Raw genomic sequence first — 27365 nt, forward strand, 5'->3', positions numbered from 1 at the left:
GGTGGATCTGTACCTTATGAAGGCAAAAAATGATGGTAGAAAAACAAAGCTGTAACAATTATTTTTTCATGTAATGTGTAAAGTCTCTTAATATAATGGAACAATGGGAGTATAATTTTTCTTTTAATTTATTCTAATTATGCCAAGGCCAATCTTTTTGCCACTTTTATACTACAGAAACCACATTCATCACATTACAATCATACAGTGAATAAGGCTACCATAATAAGCATTCTGTCATGTCTAACTATTTGATTTGTTCATTTCCTCTACCATATGTCTGTCCAAAGCAAAAATAGGGAAGGAAGTGAAATGGTAGAGTGCCCACCATCTGCCCTCTGTTTTTCTTTTCAGATTTATATAAACTATTCAGTCACTAGAGTAAAAATAAATTGTCAACTTGCAAGGTGAGCAGAGACTTGCCACAGCATTTGAACTTTGTTTCTCCTCAGATGTACTATAGCACTTTATTATTTTACATCCTTGTGCCGGCTTTCATACAGTTTTTCTTTCACTCTCAAACTCTTGTATTTTATCACAATGTACTTCTCCCTTACAGATGAGCCCCGGAATGCAACATGAGACACTTACTCAATTAATGATGCGGATTCAGCCATGCATCACAAAATGTTGGAAGCTTATGCGTCGAACTTTTAAAGCCTATGATGAGACGGGGAGTGGCTACCTCTCACTTTCTCTGTTTCGACAGGTTAGAACCCTGGCTTTTGTCAATCCAAAAGTTTTACATGAAGATTGAGCTTTCTCTTTGACATTCATAATTTTTTTAATGAAGTTGGTTGCTGTCAATATTTTAGGGAGTTCTGGTGTACAGGCCAATTAGGTAGACTGTCATACTGAAAATTTCATGAATTCTTCAAAGCCGGACATATAATAAACTCTAATTTTTGAGAGAACAGAAAAATTAAAGATTTGCACATGAGATTAAGGAAGCAACTGCATAAAAGATTAAACAGCTACAGAGGTTGTAAAGAAATAGTTACAGCTTAGTGCACACTTGAAAATTTATAGAGGCTATATAACAAATCAAAAGCTAGATGTTTTTGCGAAGAAAGCAGCAATTTCACCAATGTGCAGAAATTCAGTAATATGGCAGTCCCACACTTGACGGCAGATGATTGTTATTTCCAATTCCACTGTGCTCGGATACCAGACTTCTCAATTTTCCTGTAGTTCTTCTAGCAGTTGTGCTGGGAAACCCACCAACTGAATTTCTGCAGTTAGGTCTGGCACCTACCTGTTCAGTAACTCCATTAATTTTAATGGAGCTGATTAACCGTGAGGAAGATTTTTTTAAAGAGTTTTTACTTTAGGAAAAAAATAATATTTCGGGTAGTCCCTTGGGGTTTTGTTTAATTGTTCAAATAAAAGAAATGAAACATGCCATGTAAGTTCACCAAGGCTTTTTCAGCACCTACTGAGCCCACAGCATTGAAGAACATGGGCTGCACGTATAACAAACAACCTAGCTTCTCTTTGAGTTAAACACAATGCTGAATTGATAACATGATCACTTTTTTTTAATGTCACCCAATGCAATTCTCCGAGCTACCTAAATAACAGGGCTGTAAGAAAACCTTCACTGTGCACACTGCAGTGGTTCAAGGTAATTGGAGACAGTATATAAATGCCTTTTGGGACCCAAAATCAGTGGATGAAATATAATAAAAAGTTAGATTTTTTTAATGCAGCAAATGATCCCTTGTTGGTTGCCCTAGAACAAGGCAGTGACATAATGGTATCCAGGGAGAAATAGAAACAGTTGCTATAAAACTCAAAGAGCTGCTTTGAAATAGTTTAACATCTTGAAATAAACAAAACAATCTATGGTACAGTAAGATAGATGAACCTCATTTTTCGTGATGTAATTTTCACAGATGTCCATTTGGATCTCTTAACTGTATTGTTGTGTTGTATAGGTCCTGCAGCAGTATGGTATTAAACTATCTGAGGAGGAATTTTACTACCTGTCGTCCTATTATGACAAGCATCTACAAGGAACAATCTCATATAATGAATTCCTGCATGTATTCCTCTGAATACTCTGTTCCTACGTTCATTTTGTATTTTTAAAGAGAAATATGACAACTATTTTCTAATGGTAAAGGTATTTTCTAAACTATCAACTGTATAGTTATTTTAGACGGGTTACATCATAAACTTTTCAAAGTTTAGGCATTATATTTTAGAAGCATCCTATTTTTTTAAAATCTCCTATTGCTATTGATTGAAAATGAATAAAAGGCAAAGTAATGTTACAAGAACCCCACTGATTTATCCAGTCACATAAATCTATATTTAATAATAATGTATTATTATTGTAATGCATTACAAAAGTAAATTTTTGAGGAATTCATCAGTTACAAAATGTCACTGGCAGAAACAGTTGAGAACATTTCCCAGTTATGTAACATGAAAATAAACCATCTTGAGATTGACAAAATTATATGTGATGCTGGAGTAATTATTCCGTGGTCCTGACCTTTGACGGTGTAGTCCCATCCAAAGAAATACTGGCTCTGAATGTGTTGTCACCATTTCTAGGTATTTGTGAAAGCATATGTGGTACTTTGCTTTTTTGGCTTTTGCCATATGATGCAAAATTAGCCTCCGTAGTAACCATTACACTACTTCATCTATTGACCATTTTCAGCATTTTATATTTTCAGTTCTTTTGCTTCAGTAGTTACGTTTTTCTGCTTTCTCTGATGAGCCAGTATATTTTAGTGGAATTAGCAAATTAAACCAAATACAGCCTCAGCGGGCATGTTTCTTGGACTGAAAGCTGGGAAAACTGTACAAGTTTGTTTTGGCCCTTTGGACTCCACATCAGCATCAGCCTTCAGCAATTTTGCTGAGGGAGTGAGGCTAAGTTCCACTGTCAGGGCCAAAAAATTACTTGTTCAGAGTTCATAGCAGTAACCAGATTATCCAGGTATCCCATTGTCATGGTTCTTTCATTTCCATAAAATCAAAATAGAAAATTAAGTTTGTTTTATCTATTTGAACCCAAGGAACAAAATTTCCATTAAAATTCTATCTACTTGATAAATCCACTGAAATTGTTAGTCCTAGGAAGGAGAATTTATGAAGTAAATGCCCTTTTTCACACTGCACATGAAGACACCAAGTACAGGTCCTTCCCAGGTTATGGCAGGGTTGTGTTCCTCCAAGTCACTTGTAACCCTAACTCTTTGTACTGTGTAAATGTAGCCTGGCAGGAGATACCTACAGCCGCACAGCAGCCAACAAGTACATTTTGAGATCTCATTCATATGTACTGGCTCCATGTAAGTTGGGTGATCAGAAGCTGGGGATTTAATTCAAAGAAAAGGTAAAGCAAAATAATTTTAAGAGGTTGATTGAGTACTACGCCCTCTTGTGGAAATCCATCATCTTGAAAAAAATCTTTTATAACTCATATCAGCAATTTTGGAGATAAGACCGTAAGACATAGGAGCAGAATTAGGCCATTTGACCCATTTCATCATCGCTGATCCATTTTCCTCTCAGCCCCAATCTCTTGCCTTCTCCTTGGATCCCTTCATGCCCTGACCAATCAAGATGTCAATGCAGATCAGGCATTAAATTCACTCACTGAACCTGTACCTAGTGCAAGTGCTAGAAATCCCAATAAAAAGCTTTCAAAGCCATTCACAATTTCTCAGTCAAACAAAACCTGCGTGCAGCAAAATTGAATGACAGTCTTGGAGTGATAAGTGGTAAATAATTTGCCTGCCAGTAGTGATCACCTCTCACTAGTGAAGGTATTAACATTTCCTTTATACTTATGGTCAACTTAAGTGCCCACTATTTGACCTGCTGTAATAGCCAAGGCATTTACATGGATGTTCAATAATCATGTAGACCAACACAGCAACTCAGATTTCTCAACAGTCCATGTACACTACTTGCTGTTTATTTCTCTTTTGCACTATTTATTTATTTACATTATAATTTAACTTAGAGTAATTTGCTTTGCCTGCACTGTACTGCTGCCACAAAACAAGATTCTGAATAGACTGGACTTTCAAGACAGCCATCTCATTCTCAATTTACTTAATCTTCCACATTTTTGTTGCTCACCTTTGTTATTTATGCCTGTCTTCTCTCAGCTGCACTTTAGTTCATTTACAGGTTTGTCACTTGGAAATGTATCACAAAGTGTGAGGACAAGAACACAGTGCATTTGCCTGTTTGGACACAGCTACAGTGACACCAAAACACTCAGGCTTGAGCATCTGCCATCAGCAAACAAAGCTTTCGATGTGTATCACTGCACAGGATTCAATGGTGAGGAAATAGCTATAATTCCTGTTGGTTTCTGTGATGCAATTAGATAAATGGAGGAAAAGTTTGGATCCTATACACTGGAAAAACTGAGGTAAGGGGATTGACATGCACTTAGGCATTAGAATATGTAACCATTTGGAAGATGGGGTTGCAGATAAATAAGCAAAATGAACAGTTCTCCCACTCTGTGATGAGATGGTACATGGATTTGATAGTAGGAGTTCTCAGACTAAATCCTGTAATTCACATCACTGCCTGCATATGATGTATGAGTTTGCTTATTTTATTTCAGAAATCTAATTATAAAGGTGTACAATGAATTACAGTGAAACTAGGCAATTCGATATGTTCCAATGCCACTTTTAACTTAAAGATGTAGTTCTACTTAACTATAGGCTAAGTTACAAATAGGATCAGTATACCATCCAGCAGTATTCCAACCAAAACTCACTCACCTTCATTTTTAAGTAATCTTTGAAGTTTATTATGAAAATGATTAAACAGACAAAATCCTTTATGTGCCTGCTTTAGAGGTCTAAGTTGGAAAATAAAACTAAATAGAGAGAGAAAACAAGGTAATTCAAGAAGAATGTGCAGAGTAAAAGGTTACATTTACAACACTTTACAGTGATAAAACTGGCGGTATTAACAAAACTGTGTGGCTCCCTTACTGCAAGTCTATGACCGTTGCCATTTATATAAAGTAACAAAATCTTATTGCAGTTTATACAGTTTGTATTTTAACTTCTTTCTATCTACTTTGGTAAATATTAACTTAATTTCATATGGAAAACAAAATGCCAACATTTGTACATAATTTACACATTGGTAATAAAGCTTATAAAGCAGCATCTACAGGTTTTTTATGCTTAGGTAAAGTATCAATCAGACCAGTAACCTAAGAATAGGAGAAATAACACAAGAATCTGTAAAACACTTCCAGTTCTGTACAGATAATGAAACTTCAGACCAACAGGAAGACCTGCCTATTCCAGTTAGTAAATCAGCCAGTAGCTTTGCTACCATTACATCAACTAAATCAGTAGCATAAATACAAAGATAATGCATTGGTTTTTAAGACAAAAACGGGATGTTCCCAATTAATATCACCTATGCAGATAAAAACAACCAATATGGCTATACCACGAAGAGCTGAGACTGCCTATGCTGATTTTCTTTATAAAGGAAAGGGTTACCAATCATTAAAACACAACATTCTGTATGGAGCATTTTATCTTACTGGAACATACTTGGAAACATTTTTCTCCTCCACTCCCTCCCTCCCCCACCCCCCAAAGAAATGATATAAGTGTTAAAATTCGGTATTCAGTTTGCAAAATGTCCTTTTAAAAAAGGCTTTTCTGTAGCAAAGAAACAAAATTAATTTTTTTGACCAATCAGAATGAGAGACTAGAATGACTGTCCAATTCTGTTTCGTCTCTGAAGTATAGTCAAGTGTTTATACAAGTCAAATAGTACTTTTAGACCTAAGGAGAAAACAATTTAGATTTTTTACTAAATTGATTCAAATACAACATTCAAGTGCAATTAAAATTCCAAATATTAGTTATAACTTTTCCTTTATTTCTATTGCATCTTTTTTTATATACTTTTGCAGGTAGTTGCCAATTTTTGCTACTTTCCAACATGCTGGAAGAGTTTTTGTTCTACTGGATCTATATTTTCCCTGTAGAGGAGATTAAAAATGAAATTATGTCAATAGTCATTTTCTATTAAAATGAAATGTTCTTTGAACATATAACAAAGGTGACCACCTGTAGTGCACACGTTTACAGCCAAAGCCAAATGCACATAAGGCTTCCCGAGTTCTTTCTGCTTTCAAAAGAATATCAACCCAAAGCAGGATAATTGCTTGTATATTTCAGCACATTTGACAATATGTTCTTCAATAAGGAAGAATGGAAAAGATCTTTAAAATCAAAAGAGGACAATTAAACAGAAGCTTGAATTGTAATGAGAAAGTAGGACACCGGTGTTGAAGGAAGGGATGTCTCCTTTTTTCCAGATTGCAATATAACAGCATGTTAAAGATCTTTAGCAGCAAACCTACTTGTAAGGCCTCAGAAACCTGGAAACTTTGGACCGCAGCAACTTTATAAATGATCTGGGGAACATTTCTTTTGACTCTTGTGCTGTATACTTGAAATAATTTTGAGGATGTGCCAATACATCAAAGAGTGCTTTGATCAACTTCTTGTCCTATGTTAAAAAAAAACAAAGTTCATAATTGAAAATTTTCTTCAGCATGGGCATATACATATTGTATTTGTAAATACTTATGTCAATTTTTCTTCTTAATAAACTTACTTTAAGAATTTCTTGATGATTCTCAGAAGCATACAAACGGCCATCTCTGACAATATCTTCTATGAGCTGTTGGTAGTCCTCTAACCAAGAAAAAAGGATTAAGTAGCAACTTACTACTTCAATTCTGATAAATGTTCTTTGGTAGTTTTCATTTGGCAGCAAGGTTTTGAAATATTCTAATTATCTTATTAAATTGCATGGGCTTTTCGTTAAGTATAACCTTGTAGTTTGCTGATACTAGTTAACTCCGTGTACACAGCAAGTGAATAGAGGGTCTTTTATGTACAATTAGCTTAGTGCAATATGGGTAAAATCCAATGGTACATTATATATATTATATTATATCTGATATATGTGTTGGTGCATGGCCAAGTGGTTAAGGCGTTGGTCTAGTGATCTGAAGGTCGCTAGTTCAAGCCTCAGCTGAGGCAGCGTGTTGTGTCCTTGAGCAAAGCACTTAACCACACATTGCTCTGCAATGACACCGGTGCCAAGCTATATTGGCCCTAGTGCCCTTCCCATGGACAATATCAGTGGCATGGAGAGGGGAGACTTGCAGCATGGGCAACTGCTGGTCTTCCATACAACCTTGCCCAGGCCCGCGCCCTAGAAACTTTCCAAGGCGCAAATCCATGACTAATGGATGCCTAAAATATCTGATATATGTATTACATATATAATGCATCTGCTATATCATAAAGTAGCTTGTACACCACGGTGGAATATAAAACTACTTAGTCAGTGAGAATAAAAACAATCACTGAATAGGGTGTTGCCATGTCATTTACCTTCAGTTTAAATACTTTATAAGACCATGTCCTTTTCCTGTATCTTAAACTTTTGCTAATCTGGGCAATGTATTACACTGTATCTTAAATATTTTAAATTTATGCAAACTATTTAAAATTTGATGTTACAGATGTACATTCAAAGGACGTTTCTTAATATTTTGCAGCACTATGGCGCTGTGGATAAAATAGTTTCAAACTCCATTTGAAGAGAGAAGTTATCTTGAGATCTAAGAAGCTCTATCTTATCTTTTCCCTTTAATAGTTTTAACATCTACTCCCATGCCTCTACTGAGATAGATATTAGAGCAGATGACAAAACAGTTTCTGCAGGAGGATATTCTGAAAGATGTTTGACTTGTCTGTCAGAGGTATCAAAAACACCATTAGCTCAAATGCACCTTTTAAATATGTATTGTAATCAAATTCACTGCAGGCTCAGACTTGGCATTCTCCAAGATCAACTTAATTTCCAGTTTTTACTCTGGTATTCAAATGTGCTTGCAATTAAGGTAAATATACCATTTGCTTTCTTAACTACTTGAAGTTCCTGCAGGTTAACTTTCAGTGGGTTGTTACAAAGACACTCGTATGCCTCTGCGCGCCAATAACATTCCACCTTTCACAGTAAAGATTTCCTCTTTATAATTTTTCTACCAATGTAGATTAAACCTAACTTTTTTCACATTATAATCCATCTGCCATGTCCTTTTCATTTACTTTATCTTAAGTATGGTCTAAGTGGCCTGTTATGTCTTCGTTAATAATAGTTCCACATTTTCCCTAGTATTGATATCTGGCTAATTTAGTCTGAAAGTTCCCTGTTCTCACAATCCTTCATTTCATAAATTGAGCAGATGAATTTACTATGTTCCAGTACATAGACATCTGTGCAACTCTGAAAGACAGCACTTGTGCATCTACAACAGCCAATGAACCTTCCCTCAAAAACCTAAGCAGTAGATCACCAGGATCGGGAATCCACTGCCCTATACTCTGAATAATTTCTCCAATAATTTTAAACTAAAGTTTAAGGGAGGAGAATATTGTAGACCTGAGAAGAGCCGCAAATAGAGTGGTGTAGATCACCATGATTGTAAATAATTTTATTGAATAAAATAATAATATTGTTCTAAAGCAATATTTAGAACAAATTGTAATGCACAAATTACCTCCACTTGATTTTGTTTGATAATATTAGGAAACCTTTCTCTTTTTGTGATTTTTTTTTTTCCAAATAAATATTCACTGACTGTAAGCCATTCTATTGCAAACATAGAAGTTGCTTAGAAGCTTTGTATGAGATTCATTGCATTGCATTGTCTCATAGTTTGAAGAATGGCAAATAGTTTGGGGAATATATTTAAAATGAATGGTTTAAAAAGGGATATTGTTAAAGCAGAAAATATACTTACTTAAACTACCAATGTGGATCATTTTTCCTTACCATCATATGTGACATATGGAACTTGAAATCCTTTGGCACTGTTCCCTTCATTAGCTTTGAACTGAATCCATAGTTTCCGAGACCTTGAGGTAAACGCGATAGGCCGTTCATAAGTCTGACATGTTTCATAGGTTGTAACAGATGTTGGTGAAGCTGCGAATGAAATTATAAAATAACTTAATATGAACCATAATGAAAATGCATGTACACTATGTTATTTGAAACTTACCCTTTTAGCTCTTTAACTCCATTTGGAACAAGTGGAGCCACTGAACCTGGGCTTGGTGCTGGTTCAGTGGTACAGTGTAGAAGTTGCAGTAAGTTAGTGCCCCTACTGCCAACATTGAATGTTGTTATACGGTTAACAAAGCACTTATGATCACCTCTCAGAAAGCTGAGACTCCTGCATCTGTGATGAAATTCCAAGTTGCCTGATAATAGAGAGAAAGGCCAACAATTCCACATAGAACTCATGGCACTTCTCAGGAAAATTTGGGCCAATCTTTGCTATAGATCAAAGTACAATAATGATAAATGTTTTTTTTTCCCCTTCATGTATGTTCACTGGCAAGTCAATAGCAAATTCAGTTGATGTTTTTAAAGATGGGTGAAAAGTTAAAGGAAGAGTAACTAATGCTCCATCATTAGTTCTTCAGTTTCTTCCCCACCTACTAGATAATATGCAGGAAAAGTTTGCAGAGTTTGAACTGAAGGTGTCCCTAAATAGTTAATTCTACTTTTCAAAATATACTTTCCATTTATAATTGTATCTGGGGTGCTAGTATGTGAAAGAAGAAAACAGCATTCAGCTACCAGAATTAGAAAGGCTAATGCAATACCCACCCATATTGTAAGAAGAACGGAGTATTGAATGGAGGACATTTTTGATACAAACTTATTGGGTACTGGTGGACTGCACCTGGAGTACTATGTACAACTCTAGTCTCCATATTAAAGGAAGAATGTTCTGCATTCTAGGCAGTGTAAAGAAGATTCACAAGGATGATTACTGGTCTGGTGTCAATGATGCATGAAGAATGTTAAATAGTGTGGGTTTATTTTCATTGGCATATGGAATCAGAAGCATACACTAATAAGGGGGGATAATTAAGGTGGATGACAAGAGATTTCCCTCAGTGGAGATACCTATAACTAGGGAGCATAGTTTCAAAACAATTAAGTAAACAATTGAGTTGGAGGTTAGGAGAATTTCTTTTCTCTCAGAGAGTCATGCATCCATCAGAGAACTGTGGAGGTGAAGTCAGTGATTACGTTTGAGGCAGAGACTGATGGATATGTACACTAGCAGGGTGTGGGATCTTGTGTTACAGTTAAAATTGGATCAGTAGTGAACTTGTTAACTAACAGAGCAGGCACCAGCTCACTCATGCTCTCATATCTTGTGTTCTCATGTATTCCTTGAATAATTCTCTATTATTCTTTAGGAAGGAAGAAAATGAGATATTTAAAAAAATACAAAAGTACAAAATGACATTGAAACTAAAACAAGGCACAGTAAGTAAACAAACAAAAAGGACAAGATGTGGAGGATGAGAAACAAGAAAACATTGGCTGAAGTAAGATCAAAATATTAGTAAATAATATAAAATAATGGAGGAATATAAAATTGGTTCAAAATCTTAAAAGAATAATTACTGAATGTAATTACTTACAACTCTTTCTCATTACTAAAACATCTCCACACTCATCTTCCATTGGTAAGAAAATTTCTGGCACAACGATGAGGATTCTCCTCTTTGGTGGTGGATTTATATTCCAAACACACTCCACATTGGAAGGATAATCTCCAGGATAGTTTGGTGACTCAATAAAGCCTGTGTAGTCTCCAAGATCTCCTCCACACTGTTGGTCTTTTTATAAAAAAGACACAATATTAAAATTGAAGGTAGGCAGGAAACTTACAGAATATTATCATTTGTTGCAAGGGATCTCAATGTAAAAGTAGGGAGGATAGACTTAAATTGTCATTTAATCTCTCCTGCTTTTCACCATCAGAGACATTGGTAAGATGTCTTCTAGATTATTGTGTACAGTATTGATTTTAATTATTAAGTTAACATATTAATAATTCAGAAATAGTTTACTTGACTAACATTAATCATAGGCAAGTTATCTTTGAGAAAGGGTCAGACAGGCTAGACCTTCAGTCTGGTGGAATTTAGAAAAGTGGGAGGGAACTTAACTGAAACTTGTAAGGTGCAGAGTGGTGTTGACATGGTCGATGTAGCATGGATGTTTACTCTTGTGGGGAGGATTCATTATGTAAAAATGAGGGGACTCCCAATTACAATCGAGATGAAGAGAACATTTTTCCACATCTTTGAAATGCTGAACTGTGGAAGCAGAGTCTCTGAGTACTTTTAAGGCAGAGATGGATAAATTCTTGATAGGTGGATAGAAGAGGATGAGATTACTGGGGATAAGTGGGAATGAAGTGTTGAGGTTATAATCTGATATTCCTTAAATTGATTGGTCAAACAAGCTCAAGGGGTGAATGATCTACTCCAGCTTCAAATTCATATACATGTTCATATGGGCTTTTGAAGTTTGTTTTATCTATCCTATTATTATCCTGTCTTACACTACCTTGATAATTGTCATTTAATCTCTCCTGTGTTTCACCATCAGAGACATCCCTTGGTCATCAGTCTGAAACATTCGACTTGCTTTGCTACCTCGTTCATCGACTATTTCCAGCATTTCAGTTTCTGTTATAGGACAACCTGCATTTGTGTAATTACACTTTTGTCACCGCTCTGACATTAGCTTTCACATAACTGATCACGCACTGAGTCTGGAATACCTTATTCTTGTAACAGCAGGTACCATGAGGTACAAAACATTCTAACCCAGAGCAAATCAACATCAAACGTGCTTATACTGGCCAAAATTGTTGGTTTATATCTAATTGAACGCAATAGTCTCATAAATTCTGTGTATGTGCAAAATCACCTGCTTTCAAGGCTTGCCTGCAAACCAGCACATTCATTGCCTAATGAGGACTGAGGACTTTTGAAGTTTTTTACCAAAATAAGAGAGTGAAATACTCGACCAAGAGCCCACCAAGGCATCTGGGAGTTGTGTAAATGAGTTTTAAAGGCTATTTCTATCCTGTTTAAAAAGGTAACAATCTTGAAACGCAGCTCTCTGATGGTGAAGCTGCTGGCATCACTGCTCCACAACACCAACAATGACTTAAGAGTTAACATGCAAATGTAATTTAATACAAAAGTCATAAATTTGCAATTAGTAATGTAACATGGATTTTTACAGCTGTCTTCACTGTAATCCAGTTGTAACAGTGATTAAGCTTCTATAACCCAGTCCCTGAAAAATAACACTTGGCCTGAAAGCATTTAATGTACTCAACCATAATTAATACACTGCAAACTATCTGGTTCTAAAAAAGTAATTTTATGCATTGCAATTTCCCTAATGCCGGTCTTTACTTAGCATTTTCTAGAATAATGAAAAAGTTGACCCAAGAAAACTGCTTCCTGATTATGGTACTTGTTTCATGTGGTTGGCCACTGAACCAACTCAATAATATCACTGCTGCTGATGATAACAGCAAGAAGCAGAAAGAGAATGCTTTGAACATAAGCCTATTAATTTCAATAATTACAATGGTAAGATAATGAAATACATGTTACCATAATAGAGAAACCTAGGGGTGAAACTAGTGTTTCATCATACTGCAAAACATATTGCAAAGGTTGTTTAGCATCACGTCTGAAATCCCTTCTCATTGAAGACATTGAGCTATAATGCTGACATTTGCTAAACTGTACAAACCCTATTGGAAATAGAATCCTACAATAAACGTAATACTTTGTATCTGAAAAATATTAAGACAACACCAGCAACATGTCTTGGTACAACCACATAGATGCCACAGCCAGGAAAGCTTGCCAATGACTTTATTTCCTTAAGGAGACTATAGAAATTTGGCATGTCCCCATTGACACTTACAGTTTTATCAATGCACCATAGAAAGCATTCTGTCTGGATGTATCATAGCTTAGTATGGCAATTGCTCTGCACATGACCGCAAGAAACTGAAGCGTCATGGACACAGCCTAGCACATCATAGAAACCAGCCCCCTATCCGTGGGCTCTGTCTGTGCTTCTCACTGCCTCAGTAAAGCAAACAGCATAATCAGAACCTCCACCCATTCCAGACATTCTCTCTTCTCCTCTCTCCCCTCAAGAAGAAGATACAAAAGCCTGAAAGCACATACCACCAGGCTCAAGGACAGCTCCTACTCTGCTGCTATAAGACTACTGAATAGTTCCCTAGTACATACAATGGACTCTTGACCTCATGTTATTATGATCTTGTACCTTGTTGTCTACCTGCATTGCAATTTCTCTATAGCTATTACATTTTAGTCTGCATTCTGTTACTGTTTTACCTTGTACCACCTCAGTACACAGTATAATGAACTTATCTGTATACAGTGTGCAAGACAAGCCATTCACTGTATATCAGTAATTGTGACAATAATAAAGCAATTCCAATTCCAGTTCCAGAACTTTCCGAATCTGAGTACTCTTCTGGATTACTGCAAAATACTTTTGTATTAAGTCAGTGAGAAAATGCTCTAAATAATATCCTGAGATTACTAATTTCTAATGTATTATCAATTACTTACTTTTACATTGAGTGACGTTGGTAGAACCATCAAAATCTGTGGTTGTGTTTCCAGGACAAGTGATGCAGTAATTCTGACCAAACTCTGGCTGATAAGTTGCAACGGGACATCTTATGCATCTGTGTGTGGTGGCGTTGTAATAGTGACCAGGGGAACAATGAACTGTGGAAAAGTTTATGAATGGTAAAAAATATTTCACTGAGTGATTTATTGTTATTTTAGAGATCATAAAACTGTTATACAAAACACAATATTTTATGTAAAAGTTCACAGTAAATGAATGAACTACAGGGTTTAGCATTAAATAACCATTTATTCTGATGTTATGTAATTCAAGTGAACGAGACTAAGACTCATCCAATTAAAAGGGAATGTTGATGCTGTTGTAAATGTCATTTAGTTTCATTGAATAGGTTGCATAAGTAATTGTAAACAACAAGCAATTTTACAAATTGCATTTAAACATCACCTTTTATTTTGGAAAACCCTCCTTCCACAAATGGAAAGAAAACCGAATACACAAATAAATAAGTGAATATTAGGAAGGGAGACTAAAACTTGGTCAAAGAGATAAAAGTTTTAGGCAGAGTCTTAATAGAAGGGGAACAGATGAAGCACAAGAGCTGAAGGTGGAAGCTGCTTTGGTGCAAGCAGCTGATAGCATAGCTGAAAATGATAGACAAGGGAACAGTCGAGAGATCAGAATGGAAGGAATTAATATCTAGGGAACCGGGGAGGTGGGGTTACAGAGGAGGGAAGCATCACTGTTGGAGGGAGAGGTGCTATAAGGAACAGTGAGGCAGGGAAAGGAAAGGTGCTCAGGGCAGTCCTGGTGTAGTAGAAGGAGCCAGGCTCCACACCCTGAATGGAGAAAGCACAATGAAGGATAAAAGAAACAGAAAATATGTCTTGTGAGGGTGTGAGGTGGTGGAGGTTAGGAGAAGGCATGACTGTTCGGTGAGGTGAGGCTGAGGTGTGAATTACAGGTGAATTTCATTGCCATAGAGGGAACCTTTCCACTTACACCCTGGCAAGCGTTAAGGGTTTATTACTGTTTCAACAGTACAGATATCTCCACTATAGAATCATAAAACCGTAAGACATAGGAGCAGAATGAGGCCATTCAGCCCATCAAGTTTGCTCTACCATTCCATCATGGCTGATTCCAGATCCCACTCACCCCCATACACCTGCCTTCTTGCCATATCCTTTGATGCCCTGACCAATTAGGAATCTATCAACTTCCACCTTAAATATACCCATGGACTTGGCCTTCATCACAGTCTGTGGTAGAGCATTCCACAGATTCACCACTCTCTGGTTTTAAAAAATCCTCTTTACCTCTTTTCTACAGGGTTGCCCCTCAATTTTGAGGCTGTGCTCTCTAGGTCTGGATACCTCCCACCACAGGAAACATCCTCTTCACGTCCACCTTATCTAGTCCTTTCAACAGTCGGTAGGTTTCAATGAGATCCCCCCCACATTCTTCTAAATTCCAGTGACTATAGGCCCGAAGTTGCCAAATGCTCTTTATATGTTAACCCCTTCATTCCTGGAATCATCCTCATTAACCTCCTCTGGACTCTCTCCAATGACAACACATCCTTTCTGAGATATGGAGGCCAAAACTGTTGACAATACTCCATATCGCCTGACTAGTGTCTTATAAAGCCTCAGCATTATCTCCTCGCTGATATATTCTATTCCCCTTGAAATAAATACCAATCATTTCACAGTTTCAAAAGCTTGTTGCTGAAAAGCCTTTTGAGAGGTGTGCATTTCTAGTAGCTGTGGACCTTCTTAATGGTGGAAACCCTGATGTGAATTTGAACCCTGCACACAGAAACCCGAATCGTTCTTCTCACTGGAAATTAGCTTCAATTTACCTGATGGTTTTAAAGATACAAATTTTAATTATATTCAAAAAACTTGCTTAAGAAACATACTAAATCCATGTACCTTTTGTGGCATTGCTCATAGTGGTAAGCAAGTATGTCTGTAAAAGAGTAAGTGGTTTTGGAGACCAATCCCAGGGCTACAGAAGATGAACATATTGGGACAAAATGGACCAATGTGTGAATGTGACCCAGGGTGAGAATGTAACCGAAAAAGGTTTTTGGTAAATTAAATGGATTATGCTTTGATTCAAGTGGGGGATATTCAAGATTAATTTGTCAATTAATCTAGCATTTAAAATTTGTTGTTTGCACAGCCATATTAGCTTTTCATTGGTAATTTTTAATATGTTTTTACTGCAATTTTCCAACAAAGTGAAACACTGAAAATGTGCTGCTGACTTGACTAGAATGCCATCAGTGGAACTGCTCATACTGCAGATAACAACAGCAAGACTTACCTTTCGTTTCGCAATCTTGGAATGAGACGGCACCTTCATATTTGGTTAATAATCCACCCCCACAATAGAAGCACTGTGTGCGGCCTGGCTCAGGTTGGAAGGTGCCAATTGGGCATGATCGACAGGGCCTAAACCCATCGGATGAGAAATGTCCTGGGGAACACTGGCCTGAAAAAAAGAGTTAAAGAAAACTTCAGTCCATTTGCACAGTAGCAAAATTAAAAACAAGCACATCCACACACAACTTAAAGAGGCAAAATTATTTGGTGGATAAACTACATTTTGTGATTGCATATATAGTACAATATATTACAAGCTATCCTGCACAAGTCAGCAGCATCTATGGAGGGGAATAAACAGTCAATGTTTCAGGCTGAGACCTTTCATCAAGACGTCTTGCCTGAAACATCAACTGTTTATTCTAATCCTGACTTGCTGAGTTCCTCCAGCATTTTGTGTGTGTTGCTTTAGCTTTCCAGCATCTGCAGGGACTCTTATGCTTATAAACTATCCTTCCGTCTGGCATATGGGCTCAAATCCAATCCCAGAAGAAGGGTAGTGCAAAACTTTTGAATATTAGTTAGAGATAATTGACAAACTGTGTTTGGATGAAATAACTAAATTCTGAAGAATCCACCACACAATGTTGTCTTTAGAAATACACTTAGTGGCCACTTTATTAGGTACATCTGCACCCCAGCTCGTAAATGCAAATATCTATTCAGGCAATCGTGGCAGCAACTCAATGGATAAAAGCACGCAAGCATGGTCAAGAGGTTCAGTTGTTGTTCAAACCAAACATCAGAATGGGGAGAAAATAGGATCTAAGTAACTTGGACTATACATTGATTGTTGGTGCCATACAGGGTGGTTTGAGTACCTCAGAAACTGATCTCCTGGGATTTTCACGCAGAGCAGTCTCTACAGTGTGCAGAGAATGGCTTGATAAAGAAATAACACCCAGTGAGTGACAGTTCTGTAGGCAAAAATGCCTTGTTAATGAGAGGTCAGAGGAGAATGTCCAGACTGGTTCAAGCCAACAGGAAGGTGACTGTAATTCAAATCACCACACGTTACAACATTGGTGTGCAGAAGAGCAGAATACACAACACATTGAACATTGAAGTGGATGAGCAACAGCAGCAGAAGACCATGAACATACATTCAGTAGCCACTTTATTAGTTTCAGGAGGTACCTAAAGAAGTGGCCACTAAGTGTAGATATGTTCATTTCCTGCCATGGATTTGCTGCTTCACTGCTCACTGATGCACACTGCATAACGTAATTTCAATGGGAAATTTCCAAATCCATCCTGGAGAAAAGAATGTTTGTGAAAGTCCACCAACCTGAAATGGTCTCTGTGTTTCTCTCCTCACAAGTGATGCCTAATCTGCTATTTCCAATACAATTTCACTAAATGGTACAAAGGGCTCAAGAGCCTAAAAAGGCAACTCTTGCTCATTTATTCATTTACTTCTTGTATTTCAGAATTCCAACAATAGCCAAATTTTGCTTTTGTAAAGAAAAGAAAGGTTTGATATTGTTCAACTGGAGTACCAGCGGCATGAAGAGCCAGTTCTACTGAATTATCCAGGAATATGGAATATGACTTTAAACTTCATTTTCAATACTTTTGGATCATTAGTGGCCAAGGGATCATTGACTCCCACCATGATTAACCGCTTCATGTTATCTAGCACAAATCCATAGAATTCTCAGTAACACACACAAAATACTGGAGGGACTCAGCAGGTCAGGTAGCATCTATGGAAATGAACGAGCAGTCAACATTCTGATCCAAGACCCTTCTTCAGGACACATAGAATTCCCTTTATTTTTGGAGAGAGAAAGCTTCAAACCATAATGAGCCTTTGGTGTTTATAACCCTCATCAGCTACACACTCAAAATAAAAGTATTCTGTGGGACTATACTCTTAAGAATACCAGGGAGATACTTTCACTTTATGTAATTTGAATTCTGGCTAGTCTCAAAATTTCGTCAAAGTTCATTTAATTCAAGCACAGCTCTGGCACCGTGTGAGTGTTAACATCAGTGTATTCAGATGTTGGGTAAAAGCACCACTTTCAATTCAGCAGGTAAAACATGTGAATGAAAATGCCTGATGTGGCGGACGGAGCACCTTCACTCTATCTGCCACAACAAGTGAGTTTTCCTTGTGGCCACCTACTTTTATTCCACTTCCCATTGCTATTCCGTCATGTCGGTCCATAGCTTCCCCTACTGCCAATATGAGTTCATTCTCAGGTTGGAGGAGCAACACCTCATATTCACTCATATCTGGGTAGCCTCCAGCATGACAATATGAATACTGAAATTTCTAACTTCCAGTAATTTCTCCCTTCCTCTCCTTTCTCTCTTCTTAAATTCCCTATTCTGGCTCCTTTTGTACCCCTTCTCTTATCCCTACCTCCCCATCACCTCTCTCTCGTGTCCCTCCTCCTTTCCCTTCTACCATGGTCCATTCTCCTCTCCTATCAGATTTCTTCTTCTTCAGCCCTTTACATTCTTCACCTGTCACCTCCCAGCTTCTCATGTCATCCCCTCCCCTATCCACACATCTTCCTCCTCACTTGATTTCGCCTATCACCTGCTGGCTTCCCCTCCCTCCACGTTCTTATTCTAGCTTCTTCCCCCTTCCTTCCCAGTCCTGAAAAAAGCTCTCAGCCTGAAACGTCAACTGTTTATTCATTTCCATAGATACTATCCTCCAGTATTTTGTGTGTTGCTCTGAATTTCTAGCATCTGCAGAATCTCTGTGTTTATTTGAGTAAACCTTAATTTAATGAAAAATAACAAGCTGTGAGTAAAAAGAGCAGTTATTTGTTCACTTCATCCACAAGCCTGATTGGCTGCCATCTACATTTCCTAGGCAATATCAAATGCCCGTTTGAAGTTCAGCTTCTTATCACCTGCAGCTTCTTTTGAGTATACACCATAAATTACATTGACCAAGCAATATACGAACCAAACTTGTATCTCAAAATTGATAAAGCATGATAGACTATGTCTATGAGACACAACTCTCGGTAGATTGTGTTGGTACACAGCTCCAGATAAAGAACCCTAAAATATTATGATAAACAAGCTATACTTATTCCTGAAACCATTCTGGATGGACTGAATTTATCTTTGGTACTAGTAATCAAAATGGTATGGCTTAATGTGTTCAAGCATTGACTGCATCAAACATTAGTAAAAGTTCAGCAGTGAAAATATTTAGTATTCTGCTCTGTTTAAAAAGGTGTTTTACACCCTTTATTCTGTAGAGGGCATTAATAAAAAGAGTTGAAACACAATGTTCCTAGATTATTAAAAGACCTTAACAACACCAATAGTTACATATTGTGATAGTCGCACCCTGTGCCAAGCTAATGAGTTACTTTGTTTGAGAGTTGCTCTTCTTTATTAAAACAGCAATGGGATTAGATGTCTTTTCTGATTAAACATGAATGATCTAAAGATTTTATTTTGCACATATTGTACTGTACTAAGTAAACTATCCTCTTACATATGCCCATCAATCTGTGTTTCATTTTCTTCAGTCTTAGTGAACAGAGTGCTTGAAATTCAATGTTTACACTTCTTTCCCCCAGATTTTCCCTAGAGCGTAGGTGAATGTGGGGAGGTTGACAGAGGTACAAAATTATGAGGGAGATAAGACATGATAACTGCAAGCAAGGTTTTTCCCATTGAGGTTAGGTGAGACTAGAGGTAGAGGTCAAGATTTAAGGGTGAAAAGTGAAATGTTTAAGGGGAACTTGAAGGAGAGCTTCTTTACTCAGAGGGTGGTGAGAGTGGAACGAATTGCCAGAAGTGGTGGATGCGGGATTGATTTCAACATTTAAGAGAAATCTGGATAGGTATGTGGATGGGAGGGATAGGAAGAGCTATGGTCCAGGTGCAGGTCAATGGGACTTGGCAGATTAATAGTTTGGCACAGATTAAATGGGCCAAAGGACTTATTTCTGTTTTGAAGTGTCCTATTACTCTACTCCTGTTTACCATGTACATATGTACGTATACAGTATATCATATACATGTTGCTCTCAATTTGTATTGACCTTTCTAATTATTATATACCCTACAAATCTTGGAGCTCCTTCATATTTAAAAAATAATTATAACTATCTGGACTAAATGTAGAATTAATATTTGTTTATTAAGGATTTCGTGGGCACATGGCCAAGTGGTTAAGGCATTGGACTAGCGATCTGAAGGTCGTGAGTTCGAGCCCCAGCCGAGACAATGTGTTGTGTCCTTGAGCAGGGCACTTAACCACACATTGCCCTGCGACGACACTGGTGCCATGCTGTATGGGTACTAATGCCCTTCCCTTGGACAACAATGGAGTCGTGGAGAGGGGAGACTTGCAGCATGGACAACTGCTGGTCTTCCATACAACCTTGCCCAGCCCTGCGCCTTGGAGAGTGAAGACTTTCCAGGCGCAGATCCATGGTCTCGCAAGACTAATGGATGCCTTTATTTTTATTAAGGATTTCAATAGAATATTGACTTTTATATTTTACCACAAGATTTCTCTCCTTGCAGTTGTTTTCTGAATAAGGTGATCTAGGAACATTAAGATACAATACCTGTGTCATTTTTATAGCTTGAAAGGAATGTGGAATTTGGAAAGAGGGTGGTTAGGAGTAGTTCCTTGTACAGATGTAGGATAGTGATTAAACAAAAAGAATATTAAGAAAATCTACCATAAATTGTGTCTAGTTTCTTACCATCTAACAATTGCTTAACAAAGTAAGTATAAGGCAAGAACCCACCTCCACACTCAGATACATTCCGAGCCCCAGCTATTCCTTGTCCATCGTTGCTAGGACATGGCTCACAGGACAGCTGCCCTCTTGTATCCTGGTATGTGCCCGGTGGACACAGGAGACATTGGTTGAGCTCTCCACTGTAATAGCGTCCTAGTTCACAGCTGACTGGAAGAACAAGACAGATGTGTGAGTGAACTGAAAGGCTTAGCATTCTAGCTTCTGCAATTTTGTTGTCTGTCATGCCTGTAAGGTATTCACATCATCCTCTCAAAACTAATTAATAAACACATGGACCTTGGCTTCAATACCTCCTTGTGCTATTGGATCCTCGATCTCCTCACTTACAGACCAGAGTCAATTCAGACTGGCAACTACATCTCCTCCACAATCTCTATCAGCACAGGTGCACCACAAGGATGTGTGCTTAGCTTCCTGCTCTACTTACTTTACACTTACGGCTTTGTGGCTTCAATGGCATATTCAGGTTTAATGATGGCACCTCTGTCGTAAGCCGAATCAAAGGTGGTGATGAATTGTCATAGAGAAGGGAGATTGAAAACCTGGCTGAGTGGTGCCACAACAACCTCTTACTCATAGTCAGCAAGACCAAGGAGCTGATTTATTGATTTCAGGAGGAGGAAACCAGAGGTTCATGAGCCAGCCGTCATCGGGGGATCAGAGGTGGAGAGGGTCAGCAAATTTAAATTCCTCGGTGTTATCATTTCAGAGGATCTGCCCTGGGCCCAGCATGTAAGTGCCATTACAAAGAAAGATTGACAGTGCCTGTACTTCCTTTTGAGTTTGAGAGGATTTGGCATGATATCTAACACTTTAACAAACTTCTACAGATTTATGGTGGAGAGTATATTGACTGGCTGCATCATAGCCTGGTATGGAAACACCAATGTACTTGAATAGAAAATCCTACAGAAAGTGGTGGATACATCCCTCCCCGCCATTGAGCACATCTGCGTGGAGCATTGTCACAGGGAAGCAGCATCCATCATCAGGGTGTCCCATCATACTTGTCATGCTGTCTTCTCACTGCTGCCATCAGGAAGGAGGTACAGGAGCCTCAGGATTCACACAGCCAGGTTCAGGACAGTTATTACGCCTCAAACATCCGGCTCCTCAACCAAAGGGGATAACTTCTCTCAACTTCACTTGCCCCATCATTGAAATGTTCCCAAAGCCTATGGACTCACCTTCAAGGACTCTTCATCTCATGCACTCAATATTTGTGCTTGCTTACCTACTTAATTATTTGTTTGTTTGTTTATTTATTTGTGTATTTATTTATTATCTTTGTATTTACACAATTTGTTGTCTTCTACAAACTGGTTGTAGGCTTAAGTTGGAGCACGCTTTCATTGATTCTATTATGGATTATTGTGTATGCCTGCAAGAAAATGAATCTCAAGCTTGCATAAGGTGACATATATGTACTTTGATAATGAATTGACATTGAGTTTCGAACTTTCATCTTTATACTAGAGACTAAAGAATCATGTCTTTAATAATAAAGGAAAGCTGTTGTCTAACTGTATTAGGCATAAGACCTAGGAGCTAGTGGGTGGAGTTAAGATGGTGCCAAGTGGCTGCCTCTTTGAGCTCATCTGTGGAAACAGGTTAAATTCCTCTCTGTAATGTCTCGTTTTTCCCTTTTCAATGTGGCTGGGGTTCTAGCGAGGTCCTGATCTTCAACAGCACGCATCGTACATTTTTTTTTAACATAGAAACATAGAAAATAGGTGCAGGAGTAGGCCATTCGGCCCTTCGAGCCTGCACCGCCATTTATTATGATCATGGCTGATCATCCAACTCAGAACCTCGCCCCAGCCCTCCCTCCATACCCCCTGACCCCCGTAGCCACAAGGGCCATATCTAACTCCCTCTTAAATATAGCCAATGAACTGGCCTCAACTGTTTCCTGTGGCAGAGAATTCCACAGATTCACCACTCTCTGTGTGAAGAAGTTTTTCCTAATCTCAGTCCTAAAAGGCTTCCCCTCTATCCTCAAACTGTGACCCCTCGTTCTGGACTTCCCCAACATCGGGAACAATCTTCCTGCATCTAGCCTGTCCAATCCCTTTAGGATCTTATACGTTTCAATCAGATCCCCCCTCAATCTTCTAAATTCCAACGAGTACAAGCCCAGTTCATCCATTCTTTCTTCATATGAAAGTCCTGCCATCCCAGGAATCAATCTGGTGAACCTTCTCTGTACTCCCTCTATGGCAAAGATGTCTTTCCTCAGATTAGGGGACCAAAACTGCACACAATACTCCAGGTGCGGTCTCACCAAGGCCTTGTACAACTGCAGTAGTACCTCCCTGCTCCTGTACTCAAATCCTCTTGCTATAAATGCCAGCATACCATTCGCCTTTTTCACCGCCTGCTGTACCTGCATGCCCACTTTCAATGACTGGTGTATAATGACACCCAGGTCACGTTGCACCTCCCCTTTTCCTAATCGGCCACCATTCAGATAATAATCTGTTTTCCTATTTTTGCCACCAAAGTGGATAACTTCACATTTATCCACATTAAATTGCATCTGCCATGAATTTGCCCACTCACCCAACCTATCCAAGTCACCCTGCATCCTCTTAGCATCCTCCTCACAGCTAACACTGCCACCCAGCTTCGTGTCATCCGCAAACTTGGAGATGCTGCATTTAATTCCCTCATCCAAGTCATTAATATATATTGTAAACAACTGGGGTCCCAGCACTGAGCCTTGCGGTACCCCACTAGTCACCGCCTGCCATTCTGAAAAGGTCCCGTTTATTCCCACTCTTTGCTTCCTGTCTGCTAACCAACTCTCCACCCACACCAATACCTTACCCACAATACCGTGTGCTTTAAGTTTGCACACTAATCTCCTGTGTGGGACCTTGTCAAAAGCCTTCTGAAAATCCAAATATACCACATCCACTGGTTCTCCCCTATCCACTCTACTAGTTACATCCTCAAAAAATTCTATGAGATTCGTCAGACATGATTTTCCTTTCACAAATCCATGCTGACTTTGTCCGATCATTTCACCACTTTCCAAATGTGCTGTTATCACATCCTTGATAACTGACTCCAGCAGTTTCCCCACCACCGACGTTAGGCTAACCGGTCTATAATTCCCCGGTTTCTCTCTCCCTCCTTTTTTAAAAAGTGGAGTTACATTAGCCACCCTCCAATCCTCAGGAACTAGTCCAGAATCTAACGAGTTTTGAAAAATTATCACTAATGCATCCACTATTTCTTGGGCTACTTCCTTAAGCACCCTGGGATGCAGACCATCTGGCCCTGGGGATTTATCTCCCTTCAATCCCTTCAATTTACCTAACACCACTTCCCTACTAACATGTATTTCGCTCAGTTCCTCCATCTCACTGGACCCTCTGTCCCCTACTATTTCTGGAAGATTATTTATGTCCTCCTTAGTGAAGACAGAACCAAAGTAATTATTCAATTGTCTGCCATGTCCTTGCTCCCCATAATCAACTCACCTGTTTCTGCCTGCAGGGGACCTACATTTGTCTTTACCAGTCTTTTCCTTTTTACATATCTATAAAAGCTTTTACAGTCCGTTTTTATGTTGCCTGCCAGTTTTCTCTCATAATCTTTTTTCCCCTTCCTAATTAAGCCCTTTGTCCTCCTCTGCTGAACTCTGAATTTCTCCCAGTCCTCAGGTGAGCCACTTTGGCTAATTTGTATGCTGCTTCTTTGGAATTGATACTATCCCTAATTTCTCGTCAGCCACGGGTGCACTACCTTCCTTGATTTATTCTTTTGCCAAACAGGGATGAACATTTGTTGCAGTTCATCCATGCAACCTTTAAATGCTTGCCATTGCATATCCACCGTCAATCCTTTAAGTGTCATTTGCCAGTCTATCTTAGCTAATTCACGTCTCATACCTTCAAAGTTACCCCTCTTTAAGTTCAGAACCTTTGTTTCTGAATTAACTATGTCACTCTCCATCTTAATGAAGAATTCCACCATATTATGGTCACTCTTACCCAAGGGGCCTCTCACGACAGGATTGCTAATTAACCCTTCCTCATTGCTCAAAACCCAGTCCAGAATAGCCTGCTCTCTAGTCGGTTCCTCGACATGTTGGTTCAAAAAACCATCCCGCATACATTCCAAGAAATCCTCTTCCTCAGCACCTTTACCAATTTGGTTCACCCAATCTACATGTAGATTGAAGTCACCCATTATAACTGCTGTTCCTTTATTGCACACATTTCTAATTTCCTGTTTAATACCATCTCCGACCTCACTACTACTGTTAGGTGGCCTGTACACAACTCCCACCAGCGTCTTCTGCCCCTTAGTGTTACGCAGCACTACCCATATCGATTCCACATCTTCCCGGCTTATGTCCTTCCTTTCTATTGCGTTAATCTCTTCTTTAACCAGCAACGCCACCCCACCTCCCCTTCCTTCATGTCTATCCCTCCTGAATATTGAATATCCCTGAACGTTGAGCTCCCATCCCTGGTCACCCTGGAGCCATGTCTCTGTGATCCCAACTATATCATAATCATTAATAACAATCTGCACTTTCAATTCATCCACCTTATTACGAATGCTCCTTGCATTGACACACAAAGCCTTCAGGCGCTCTTTTACAACTCTCTTAGCCCTTATACAATTATGCTGAAAAGTGGCCCTTTTTAATGCTTGCCCTGGATTTGTCGGCCTGCCACTTTTACTTTTCTCCATAGTACTTTTTGTTTCTACCCTTACTTTACACCCCTCTGCCTCTCTGCACTGGTTCCCATCCCCCTGTAGTGAACTAACCTCCTCACGCCTAGCCTCTTTAATTTGATTCCCACCCCCCCCCCCAACGGCGTAGGAGTTCCTGTTCCTAGAGATTGCTGGCTGATGGTTTTCTGAAATTCGCCAGGCACGGCTTGGAAGATGGTGCCTCCAAAGTGCGGCCCTGTGGACCACCGATTCCAGGCCACTGTTGCCAACTGAGGCGTTGCTAGAGAAGGAACATCAGGATTTCACTGCTGCGGATGTATGGACGGAGGTCTCTGTTGTCAGGCAATCATACTCTCTTCCTCTCAATGATGGGGAGCGTTTGCTGCCGATTCTTGAGTTGGAGAATTTCAGAGTAAAAAGCAATGTGGCAGACTATAATATCTTAACAGAGACTGTCAGTCTCCCCTTTCACTGCGAAATTGGTGATACCTCTCTGTCCCTTGTTATTGAGAGAGCCCGCGCCATATCAAACTGTTGGGTAAACAACAGTTTTTGTTGAATGCAGACCTCTCTCTGGGTGCTTTGCTGTTGCTTGGTGGTGGTAGGTGCTGACGCTTTTTGCTGAAATGGGCGGGGGAGGGTGATGTGTTGATGCTTTGCTGCTGCTTGTGCAGGGCAGGAGGAGAGAGGCCTTTGGGGTTCTAATATTTTTCTGTCGTTCATTCTTTTGGGGTTCTTCTGTTTGTAGATGTCCGTGAAGACAAGTATTTCAGACTGTATACTGTATCCATTCTCTGATAATAAATGGAACCATCTCAATTAAAAAATCCTATCTGTGGATTAAAATTGACCCCCAAGGCTTTGACACAGGTTAATATTTGGGACCGCACAGTAGTGGAATTAGTAGAGTTGGATGAACTCAGCAGGTCGGGCAGCATCAGTCAGAAATGTCGACTTATCGTTTCTGACTGATGCTGCCTGGCCTGCTGAGTTCATCCAGCGTACTGAAAGTGTTGCTTTGATCTTTTACAGCATCTGCAGATGATTTTGTGTTTAGAATTAGTAGGGTTGCTGCCTCACAGATCCAGTCCAGTGATCTGGATTCAATCCTGACCTCCGGCGCTGTCTCTGTGATGTTTGTGCATTCCCCTCGAGTCTGTGTGGTTTCCTTCCACATGCCAATGAAAAGCGGAATTATACATTAAATAAACACTGCAAATTGTTGCAATCTGTAGTTGAGCAATGGGAATGTGGAGAGAATGAAACAGGTTTAGTGTAAAAGGGGGCTTGATGCCCAGAATGGACTTGATGGGCTGAAAGCCTCATTTCTGAGTGATGAGTTTATTATGCATTTAGAGTTCCAACCATGCATCAACATTACCTTGATTCCCCAGTGGAGTGCACCTCAAAAGAAGGAGATCTCATACCTTCATATATCTGATTTTTACAGTTTAATAGTACAAAATTTGCATATTACTCAGAACAGTTAAAGTTTGATGGTGTTTTCCAAAAATAAGCCCCTTTGGACCTCCAATTCAGAAGATGGGCACCATTTAAATTGTGTTAACACCCAGGATGATTTCAGCCATTACCTGATCCATCTGATATCAGTTTCTTCTGTTACACTCAGTTTGGCAGTGAGTGACTTTACAATATAAAGTACAAAGAGATGTTTATAACAATGTTTGACATTGATAATCATTTTAATAAATTGTAGTCATTGTTGTTGAAATTCTCAAGGCCTTTGCAAGGCATACTGAAGTGATCAAGTGTCAGAAACTGATAGAAACACTCAGCAAGTCCAGTAGGATCTGTGGACAGAGGAACAGAGTTAACATTTCAGGTTTAAGACTTAAAGGTCCGATGAAGGACCTTCGACTTGAAACATATTCTGTTGCTATGTCCACAGCTCTTGTCTGACCCGTGGAGCATTTTGATTGTATTGTGT

The 27365-nt window shown here is 38.9% G+C and overlaps 2 protein-coding genes across 5 annotated transcripts in view; one reads left to right on the plus strand and one right to left on the minus strand.

Moving 5' to 3' along the window:
- Positions 1–2469, plus strand: part of efcab6 (EF-hand calcium binding domain 6) — a 109516-nt gene extending 107047 nt beyond the window's left edge. For both annotated transcript variants that reach the window (XM_072267851.1, XM_072267849.1), the window contains 2 exons: positions 560–709; positions 1938–2469. In XM_072267851.1, coding sequence (XP_072123952.1) covers positions 560–709; positions 1938–2057 — 270 coding nt within the window. In that variant the 3' untranslated portion in view covers positions 2058–2469. The remainder of the gene's footprint in view (positions 1–559; positions 710–1937) is intronic.
- A 2211-nt stretch (positions 2470–4680) lies between these two features.
- scube1 (signal peptide, CUB domain, EGF-like 1) overlaps positions 4681–27365 on the minus strand; it is a 269935-nt gene continuing 247250 nt past the window's right edge. For all 3 annotated transcript variants that reach the window (XM_072267854.1, XM_072267853.1, XM_072267852.1), the window contains 7 exons: positions 20708–20869; positions 15907–16074; positions 13551–13712; positions 10548–10745; positions 8875–9027; positions 6640–6719; positions 4681–6531 (listed from right to left, as the gene is read on the minus strand). In XM_072267854.1, the coding sequence (XP_072123955.1) occupies positions 6379–6531; positions 6640–6719; positions 8875–9027; positions 10548–10745; positions 13551–13712; positions 15907–16074; positions 20708–20869 (1076 nt within the window). In that variant the 3' untranslated portion in view covers positions 4681–6378. The remainder of the gene's footprint in view (positions 6532–6639; positions 6720–8874; positions 9028–10547; positions 10746–13550; positions 13713–15906; positions 16075–20707; positions 20870–27365) is intronic.

This window comes from Mobula birostris, chromosome 9 (assembly GCF_030028105.1).
Source record: "Mobula birostris isolate sMobBir1 chromosome 9, sMobBir1.hap1, whole genome shotgun sequence".
Classification (NCBI taxonomy): Eukaryota; Metazoa; Chordata; class Chondrichthyes; order Myliobatiformes; family Myliobatidae; genus Mobula; species Mobula birostris.